Raw genomic sequence first — 10898 nt, 5'->3', positions numbered from 1 at the left:
GAAAAAGCATTATAATTTGTGAATGCTTTGGAAATAATGTATATAAATTTTTTTCTCTTTAAATCTTTTAAAATTAGAACTATTTATTTGACAATACAGCTATTAAAGATTTATTTCCATAAATCCTTTTTGTTATTCCCCAGCTATACTTTAGTCATAGAAACAAGGCAGATGTTCCTTGTGTATATCGTGGTCTCATAAGTTCTTTTTAAAAGGAAATTTCTATTGATGAAATGTACCAGACAAATGACTCTTTATATAGCCTGAAACCTTATGTAATTCCAGGAGAAAATAAATGGTGACACCACAGACTTTGTCTTCCTATCAGTGGCAGTGTAGGCATTCCAAAATGAGTGAAACACAATTTGGTTCAACACCACCCTCCAAAAATACCAAGACAGCTTGGTAGAAAAGTCATGTTATGGTTTATCTGCATAACTGGGCACTTCATTTGTGCTTCTGAGATTGCACATTTTGTCATGTGATAAAAGTGACTATCAAAATATACAGTGATATCCTAATAACCCAGAAAATGAAAAACCGAGTAGTTGGTGAATCTACTGTGAACATATATTGATGCATCAGAAAAAAAAGGTGTGGATCAAGCCTGTATCTACAATATAATATCTACTCTCATTCACTTTGCTACATGTAGCCTGACTATTGAACATGAAATTATTGATACTCTCTTTAGGTTTTGAACAGCTTGAATCTGTTTGAATTCTCTTGTTAGAAGTTTCTTTATAGTTGATGAAATCATAAACAGCAGGCAGTTGACATATTACATTTTGTCTCCTACTTTATCCCAAGTTTAGATAAAGAATCAGGCAGTTATTTTGTGTCATTTGGGCTTTGGGCCTTCAGTATTGTCTTGATTATTAAATGTTTTTTGTTTTTTGCATAATAATAGGTTCCTTCTCTTACTAATGATAAATCACCTTAGGGTATATCTTATAAGGTAGGTATAAAATGTTAGGGATACTTACTGGCTTTTTCTAAGAAAGGGCCACCTTAACTTTATGAGGATACAATTAATAGTAATTAATTACTATTATATACAATTAATAGTAATGTTAATAGTAATTAACATTTTTGTTATCTTTTGTTGCTTAATTATTTTGATTATGTTTTTACAAATCACTTAGTTTGTGATGCACATAATATGTGAGACTATGAATTATAGTTGGAGGGTATGTTAGGGGAATAAAAATATTTAAACGCCAAATATTTGAGTCTCATCACTAATTATTTTTGCAGTAAAAGCTGAAAATGGTTATAATTACTGTTTATACTTATTTATACTTTTAAATTAGGCTTTTAATATTTATTTTTTTAGTATATTTGCTTTTAATATTGTTTCTTAATGTGGAAACTGTATTTTAAAAGTCAGATCCTTAAGATAGTTATGCTTTAAAACAGTAGTAAATTAACAGTAGTTCTTTGAGTTTTATTAGGTTTTTTTTGGGGGGGGTTAGGACAACTTTTTAACTTTAGTGATCATATTTCTAAATTTCCAGGTCACTTGTTAATTAAAACAGGAAAAATTTTAAAGTAACATCATAAAAACCTTTCATTTATTAATTTACCTTAGTTTGTATATGTGTATAAATGACCTGGATATTGCTTTTTCACCATCTGTGTGTGGGCTTTTGTACATTTGAAATTTGGCACAACAAATAGGGAATTAATGGGAGTTTTTCCTCATATACAGAGGCTCCCACTTGATTTTATGTTCAAAACTATAAAATGCACTTTTAGTTTACAACCTCTATAATGACTAAGTGCTCTGGAAAACCTGAGCCTGCACAGGTCTCTACCTCAGTCATCCAGGCTTACAATGAGTAGGAATGAACTGAAACAAAGTTTAAATTCAACTTATTATCTATGCACATTTATTTAAGTCTTCCTTCTCTTGTCCTCATCCCTTAACTTTTTTTATCCTGAAATTTTTATTTAAAATACTTGTCTTTCTTTCTCTGGCAAAGCCATATATTCCAAGTAAACCACTATGAAATATTTGACTTAGCCCCTCTCAGCTTCATTATGTGGATGTATTTGATTCTAAGGAACAGTTTCAATTTTTACACACATCTATTTTCTAATAGCTTTATATATACAAAATAATGTGACCACATTTAAAAATCTTGGAACCTATTGTTCCTGTGTTCATTCTCTAAGAACCTGAGTACAGTAAGTCCTCACTTAATGTTTGTAGGTTCTTGGAAACTGCATCTTTAAGCAAATGGTTGTATAACAAAAGCAAGTCCTCCGTTGGTTCTGTATCTTGGGTATTGTTTTATTCTCATCAATGTTATAACAAAGCATTGTGCTGTTATACAGCAGCATTGTGATGACATGCTGTACTTTACGAAAATACACAGAATTGGACACATCTATTCAATATTCACAGGGTGGGGAATTGCCTATAGGTAACGTTATGTGAATACCAGGTCCAGTGAGATCATTACTTGTTATGATTGATTGTGTGTTGTTAAGATTTCAGTTTCAGTGTTTGTCACCCAGTATTTTGCACCTAATTAAAAGAAAAACATTTGTAAATTGTATTTATTAAATGTGCTTTTCCTTAAATTTTGTGCTGCTACCTGCTAATCATGACCTTAGTTGTGTTTGTGCATAGGTTATGACTTGGTAATAAATTTCTAGTATTGCTTGTCAGTGTTTTCTTTGTGATTCCTATATGATCTATAGTCAGTAGTCTACTTGTTGCTGAATATTAATGGAAACAACAAACCCCCGCTAGTAAGGAGTGACTTTGCCCAGAGCTTTAGTTTTTAAAATATCGCTTACATTGAGTAGGAATGAACTGAAACAAAGTTTAAGTTCAACTTATTATCTATGCACATTTATTTAAGTCTTCCTTCTCTTGTCCTCACCCCTTTTTTCATCCTGAAATTTTTATTTTATGATTGCTGTACATTATATTAATTTCAGGGGTGATGTAGGTAGGACTTTTCAGTTGATTATAGTCAGTCTTATTTGTGTACTGCAGTTGCACAATGGATGTATCATATGGTAAATTTTCCAAATTTTACTATCTTATTTTATGAATCTCCCAAAACTGTTTAATTCATATGTTTGACTTTTTGAGCAGTTTTAAGTTTACAAAAACATCAAGCAGATACCCCATATGTAATATTTTGCTTTAATTTGTGTAAACCTAAAAATTCAGGAGACATTGAAAAGGCAAAATATATTTATTTGAGATCAAAGAATTGTAATTCAGGGAGCATAAATTCAAGCAGAAACCCAAAAATATGTCCTGAAGAGAGATAAAAGTTGGGGTATGTATATGTAGAGAAAAAAACAGGCTAGAAGACAGAGGTGATGATTGAGGAAATGGACGGGTGAAAGAATCATAAGGTGAAAATGATTAGGTGAAAGGGAAGTTTGCAAAATAAATTTGTAAATGGTCACTTTTATCAGTCCTTTCAAACAGATCGATCCTATTCTTACTGGACTCTTGAATGTTGGTGGTTTGGCCCAGTTCAAGGGTTTGGTATGGTTTAAAAGAGACGGTAAAGTTGGTTTGTTTTGGCTACTTCAGCCCCAATTCAAAATGACCCCACTATTTCAGCCTTTCATTAAATTGACAATGGGCATCATCACTGTTGAAGTTTATAGTTTATACTGTCTCATACAGATCAGTTAGACTGCCCTGTCATCTCATCTCTGTTCTCTTTTCCTTCTCCTAGCCCCGGGCAATCTTTTTACTGTTTCTATAATTTTCCTTTTCCAAAATGTCATGTATTTGGAATCAGGCTGTATGTAGCCAGGCTTCCTTCACTTAGCAATATAAAACTAAGATTCCTTTGTATCTTTTTGTGATTTGAGAGTAAATTTTTTGTTAACCATGAATAGTATTTCATTACTTGAATGTGCCACTTTGTTCATCTATTGAAGGACATCACAGTTACTTCCAAATTTTAGCAATTATGAATAAAGCTGCTATGCATTCACATACAGGCTTTGGTGTGGGTGAACATATGTTTTCAAGTCGATTTGAAGTTTATAGTTATATCCACATGTGATTGTATGTGTGCTAATAGTGTGTTTAATTTTTGCAAAAACACAAAAAACCATATGTCTTCCAACATGGTTGTACCATTTTGCATTTCTACTAACTGAAGGAGTTTTTACACATGCTCACCAGCATTTGGTATTGTCCTTGTTCTGAACTCTGTTATACTAATAGGTGTGTGGTGGTATCTCCATGTTGGTTTAATTTCTAGATCTAATGACATTGAGTATCTTTTCATAGGCTTTTCTATTTTTAATTAGTTTTTATTGAAACCTTGTTAAAATGTGTCACACTAGTTCTTAACTTTGTAAAATGGAGAATTTGAACTTAACTATTTCTTTGTGATTCAGAATTATTCTTACATGTTACCTTTGGAAGCTAGTGGAGGAGAAAGACTTTTCTTCCTGTTACTAAGTGAGTTTTTGTATTTGCTTTTATGCAAATTTTATTCAGGTTGTCAACCTTTTATCTCCTGACTTCCGAATTTCAGTCCTCAATGACTGTGGTGAAAAGTATTTAGAAATTTTGGAATTAAGGGTAAATTAGGGCTATCACCATTTGAGGATGAGGTTTATTCCTGGAGATTTAGTGTCTTTTATGGTTTCTCTAGACGATCTGTAGCCCTCTCGGCTTTATCTTTGGTTCCCAGAATGTTCCAGGTAGACAGGGTAGGAAGTATGTATTTATGCATACTGTAATGCATGAAATTGTATGACATATATAGCCAGAAGTCTTCTAGAAACAGATTAACTCCATGTCTCTACCTTCATTTCTTGCTGTGACATTATGAAGATTTGATTCCTTAAAGAGCATAAAGGAAAAGAATTAGGTAAATGGAACAATATAAAACACCTGTGGCTAAATCCTTTCTACTCTTTCCAGTTCTCCAGTGAACATGGCCAAAGATGTGTGCTGATGGGATATGGTGACTCTTTTGGCAGAGCATACTTGATTTAGTTTTTGGGATGCTCGCCCAGAGAAGCCAGGAATTCAGTTGGAAACTGTGAAGGAAAATAGAAGCATTACTTGACAATGTCAGTTGCTGTCTTTCTTTCAAATGCATGGGCAGAACAGCTGGTGGGCATCTCAGCTGTCTGTTTCCAGAGACTCACACTCAGATCCTGGAAATCGGTGCCAATGTACTTCCCTCCTGCCCTGGATAGATACTTTGATAGTCAGCTACAGCTCCCCCAGACAGATAACGCAGACCTACCTGGAATTCCTCTCACTTCTTAGTTGCCATTGCTCCTGCTGCAGTGGAACAGTGGGGAAGGGAGTCAAGGGAAAACAAATGGTCTATGGTTACTACTTTGCTCTTTATGATTAGAAAATTTTTTTTAAAGATTTATTTATTCATAGAGAACTGGGGTACAGGCCAGAGATGCAGAGGGTGAGAGGATTCACCAGAGACAAGGTGGGGAGCAGAACAGGCAGATCGATGAAGTACACTGCTGAGGGGAGCAGTGGGAGGTTCAGGAGAGGTCTGCCACGCCATGTGGGTCTCCTCCAGGGCAGGCGGGGATCGAACTCATGCAGAAGTGGCTTAAGCTTCTTAGTGCAGTGCTTTAACCCACTGTGCCACCAGGGAGGGCCTTAATTTTTAATTGTTTAAGGTCTTAGGACCTTTCATGTAAATTTTGAGAGAGTAACAGCCCAGGCATTAAGACCTGAATTCCGGAGCAAATGAATTGGTCTGGTGCCCTCATCTAATAGGTGGAATAACTGAACTTGGGAAAATTTTAAGATATGTATACAAGGTCACATTCTGGGAAAATAGCATTGATGGTATTGCTGTAAGGTGTAAAGAATGCAGTCCTGACTACAACTCATTGATTATGGGCCTTTATACCTCTAAATCTTGGTACCAGTACAGAGTATTCACACCCAAGGTGACGATATTGAAGAGGAAGAAATATAAATTGACATTCATGGATTGGAACTAACACTTCGAATGCTTATTCGGTGCTAAGTACTTTTATTAAATCCATACATTAGTTATAAGATGTATTTGCTGTTTTCTTTTTCAGAAGAGGAAATGGAGGTTTTATAGACTGACTCACTCTAGTCATTTGGCAAGAAGCAGAAGAAAGGATGGAACCTAGGTCAGTTCAGTTCCAGAGCCTATTCCTTTGCCATATTCCAAGATTACTTTCAGCCATGTTAAATGCAAAAGTACTCAATTCTTGAAATAAATATTAAATTCACCCTTTTTTTGAGGTCATCAATTACTTTTTACTTTCCCTTTCTTGTAATGCTTGTCTAGAAGGAGACTTTTTCGTCAGACTACTGCAATGTATGCTGTTAAAGTGTTTATGTTTATAATGATGGGGCAGGGAATAGTGTTCCAGGTGGGATTAAATGAGTTTGGTACTGTAACTGCCATTTGCTCTTATCTGAGTATAAATGCATACCTACTGGTTTTCAAGGCAGGTTTTATGAAATAAATCATTCTAAAAGTTCCCATGAACTATATTTAAACTACCAACTTATGTAACATAGAGCTCAGTTATTTTATTGATAAGATTCCAGTTGTGCTCTGCTCATCAGATGACAGTTTCAGCTGAATGTATAGTTGCCATCAGTTACAAGGAGAGTGGCCCAGTGTATTTGGGCCTAGGCTTAATTGCATATTGGCAGCATTCCAGAGCTGAGTTTAGATCTGAGTTGAGATATCTTTCATTTAGGACATCTTAAACTTTAAACAAATAGCTAGTCATGGTATGCCTACTGTATTCCAGAACATAAATGCTAAACTATAATGCTATAGATTATTATGTAATTGGAGATAGATGAAGAATTAAGACTTCATTTGGAGTTTGTAAAATAGCTCAAGCTATTTTTCAAACATTTGGAATCATAAGTTTGTAACATTTCTCAAACGTATGATTTTTAAACCCATGTATATATATTTTTTTAAAGATTTATTGTGCACACAGAACTGGGGTACAGGCCAGAGACTCAGGGGCTGCGAGAGGCTTCACCAGAGACAGAGTGGGGAGCAGAACAGGCATATCGGCAAAGTACACTGCTGAGGGGAGCAGCGGGTGGGTCAAGAGAGGTCTGCCGTGCCATGTGGATCACCTCCGGGGAAGGTGGGGATCAAACTCGTGGAAGTGGCTTTAGCTTCTTAGTGTGCTACTTTAACCCACTGCACCACCAGGGAGGGCCCCAAAGTTATTTTTTAAGAAAAATTTGATTTTGAAGAAGCTTTCTCAATCAATTCTGTCAGCCTTTAGAAACCTTTCCCCAATCAAAACATTTTTTACATAGAAAAATGTGAATGTGTTTTATTTCATATTACAAATGCAGAGTCCATATTTTATATACAAAGCTAGTTCTGAACTTACTGTAAGTTATTCTGTCTTTATTGTAAGTATTACTTTCATTTGTTTCTCTTCAAAGCAAGTCTCTGCAGAGCTTGTAACAAGTGTGCTCTCGAAAAAAGAGTACACGGACATTTTATACTGTCTTCTAAATCATAGCAAAGGTGGCAAAATGTGGGTTGATCAAACATATCAAACTAAATTTTGTTGGGGACCTATCATGTATGCTGAATTTATATGTATATATATATATTATATATGTTCAAAAATACTAATTTTTTAAAAAATTTATGTATACAAGGACTGGGATGCAGGTCAGAGGTGTAGGGGGTGAGAGTATTTCACTGGAGACAGTGGGAAGCAGAACAGGCAGACCTACTGAAATACACTGCTGAGGGGAGCAGTGGGGTGAGACAGGAGATGTCTGCTGTGCCATGTGGGTCAGCTCCCTGACTGGGGTCAGGGGAAATGATATGGTGCTACAGTGGTTGGCTATAGCTTGATAGCTTTGTTTCTTTAACTTCTGTGCCACCAGGGAGTCCCCAATATATTTAAATTCTTATATAACTTTATTTTTTTTTAAGATTATTTATTCATACAGAACTGGGGTACAGGCCAGAGATGCAGAGGGTGAGAGAATTCACCAGAGACAGAGCGGGGAGCAGAACAGGCAGATCAGTGAAGTACACTGCTGAGGGGAGCTGCGGGAGGGTCAGGAGAGGTCCGCCACACCATGTGGATCTCCTCCGGGGCAGGCGGGGATTGAACTCATGCAGAATCAGCTTCAGCGTAAGCTTCTTAGTGCTGTGCTTTAACCCGCTGCGCCACAAGGGAGGGCCCTACATAACTTTTAAAGTATAAATTCTAACGAGGTTACTGTACCCTGGGTTAAATTAACAATTTATTATAAAATGACTATTGGTGTTCTCATTTCATTTCAGAAATGTTTTTCACCTAATATTTATGTAAAAAGATTTCTGTTGCCTAGCAGTATTGAGAACAGCTTTGTATACTCTTAGTTGAACAGGTTGATATAGGAAATCTTAGAAGAAGTAAGCTCATTACACTGAAGGGGAAAGGAAATATGCTGCCAACTAATTGGATTGAATGTCATAAACCACAGCCACTCTAGGAAATATATACAGTGACATAGCAACTAAACAATGGAGTTTACTCAGGGTAGCTGCATTCAGAAATAGTCATATTCAAATAAACTGTTTTCTTGGGTTCTCATTAGGTATGAAAAATAGGGGTATGAAATACATATTAGGTATGAAATACATTATTTGCTAATCATTAGAAATAAACTTTTGGTTTTCTACTTCTAATGAAAACTCTTAATTTTTAACCCTGATTTTTTAGTGTGAAGTTTTTCTTTAATCACATAACCTGCTTTAAGGAGAGCAGCAACAAACATGTAGTATGGGATTATTAAACAATGAAAGCATCTTTTCTGTACCTTTTAGAATAATCCAATTTCTTCCATATTTTGTGAGTTTGTATTATAAGTGAGCTCTGGGCCTCCCTGGTGGTGCAAGGGGTTACGTTGCAGCACTATGAAGCTATCTGCTGCCATTGGCCATTGCCAATGATCCCCAGCCAGGGAGGTGACCCACATGGCACAGCAGATCTCTCCTGTCTTGTCCACTGCTCCCCTCAGCAATGTATTTCAGATCTGCCTGTTCTGCTCACCACTCTCACCCCTACCAATCTTCACCCAGCCATAGAATGCATGGTGGATTCCTTCACCTTGAAAACACATAATCCTCCATATTTGAATCAGCTGTCTCACCCAGCTCTTATATGCATGAATAATCTTTTTAAAAATGAGCTCTTAATTTATTTTAGGAAAAAATTTTAAGGTAGATCAATTCCTGTTAAGAGTCAACACCCCCCCAAAATAGACACAACGTGTATCAGTGAGAGTGGAAGGAAAAGTAACCCTGGTACACTGTTGGTCAGAATGTTCACTGGCCCAGCTCCCATGGGAAACGTATGGCATTTTCTCAACACATTAAAAATAGATCTACAAGACAGCCCAGCAATTTTACTCAGAGGTGTGTACCCCAGTAGTGCAAAAGTTAATTTGAAATAATACATTCACTCCTATATTATTTGCATCACTATTTACAGTAGTCATATTCCGTAAATCTAAGTGCCCAACAATTGATTAGAGTAAGAAGATGTGTATACATACACAATGAAATTCTACTCAACTATAAAAAAAGGTAGAGTCTTGTCATTTGTAGTAATGTAGATGAAACTGGAAGGGATAGGCTAATCAAACAAACTGGAAGGAAAAAGACAAATATTGGATAGTTCCACTTACATGTGCAATGTATAAAAGCAAAATAAAGGACACGACAAAGCCAAACCAACACAAACTCTTGAAATATGATTACAGAATTGAGACTGCTAGGAAAAGGGGTTGGGGAGTAAAAGCTGGGGAAAGCCTAATGGGCTGTGGGGAGGGGTTATGAGTGACTGGGGTGGGAATAGTGTGGTAGCATGCAGCTGAAAGCATGTGAACCAGTGCTCTGGATCGTATACCCATGTTTGAAATCATCACCTCTTAAAAAAGAAGTAGAAAAAAATGTACTTTTAAACTTACTATTATATTTAACTTGTTCATTAGCTGTTACTACACTGTGAAATTATTATATTTTAATCTTATTTCACAATTAGATTACATGAAAAACTTTATCCCTGTTAAGGGATAAATGTCATTTTGTTTAATAAAACAAAACCTGACACCTAAAGTTTCCTTTGTTCAAACCAAAATGAAAAATCCCTTGAATGAAGGGGAGACTCACCTTTTACTCTGTATTTTTCCATATGATTATTTTATTTTAACAAGGAAATATGCTAACAAGATTATTAAGGGTTTTTTTTTTTTTAAGGACATAATGTATTTATGGAAATAAATCTATGCCTGTTTTTACTTCTGTCTCCCCAAAGGCCTTGACTTATAAGTCACTCATTGACCCGCCACCTCATTTGACCTGTCAGGCAGAATTGTGCTGTCATTGTTGCTGTAACCTGGGACGCTCTCTCCAAACTTCTGTGATGATGATGCCGCTGCATCAGTAAGATGTCTGTAGTTAACTATTACTATGTTAATAGTTCACACAGTGTTTGTAAACAGTTAACAGTTCATACATAGTATTTGTATTTTATAAGAATAGTCACAAAATGTGAAAGTTTTAAAGGCTATTAAAAAAACTGAAAAATTATTTTTGGTATAAAATGCCCTGTAAAAATTATGAACATTTATGTTATAAGCAATTAAATATGCTTTTTTTGTTTTTAGTCCTTGGGTTAGCTAGGTACTATAAGTTAGTTTATTTCCGTGCTTAGTTTTAATGACCTGGAATTGAAAAGGTTATTTCACAAAGGTGTGTAGATTCAAGTGGAAGAAATAAGTCATGGGTTGTAATCGTAAGTCACAGGTTCATTTTTAATTCTGCCTGCTAATTATGCGGAAGTTTTCATTTAACTTTGCTGCTTAAATTAGCATGTTCCCTGAAAGACTGATT

The 10898-nt window shown here is 35.6% G+C and overlaps 1 protein-coding gene across 2 annotated transcripts in view; it reads left to right on the top strand.

Moving 5' to 3' along the window:
- KATNAL1 (katanin p60 subunit A-like 1) overlaps positions 1-10367 on the top strand; it is an 85929-nt gene extending 75562 nt beyond the window's left edge. Inside the window, exons 10-11 of one of the 2 annotated variants that reach the window (XR_001145342.1) lie at positions 6067-6141; positions 10321-10367. Coding sequence is in view for 1 of the 2 variants with exons in the window: in XM_012723344.1 (XP_012578798.1) it covers positions 6067-6089 (23 nt within the window). In the remaining variant the exon portion in view is untranslated. Of the gene's footprint in view, positions 1-6066; positions 6190-10320 lie in introns of those variants that run through there. The other variant, XM_012723344.1, reaches the window with a different exon arrangement.
- Positions 10368-10898: the final 531 nt, after the last annotated feature.

Source organism: Condylura cristata, unplaced genomic scaffold, assembly GCF_000260355.1.
Source record: "Condylura cristata isolate star-nosed mole 26May11 unplaced genomic scaffold, ConCri1.0 scaffold00010, whole genome shotgun sequence".
Classification (NCBI taxonomy): domain Eukaryota; kingdom Metazoa; phylum Chordata; class Mammalia; order Eulipotyphla; family Talpidae; genus Condylura; species Condylura cristata.
Note: the sequence above shows the minus strand (reverse complement) of the source record. Positions and strands in the feature narration are given on the sequence as shown.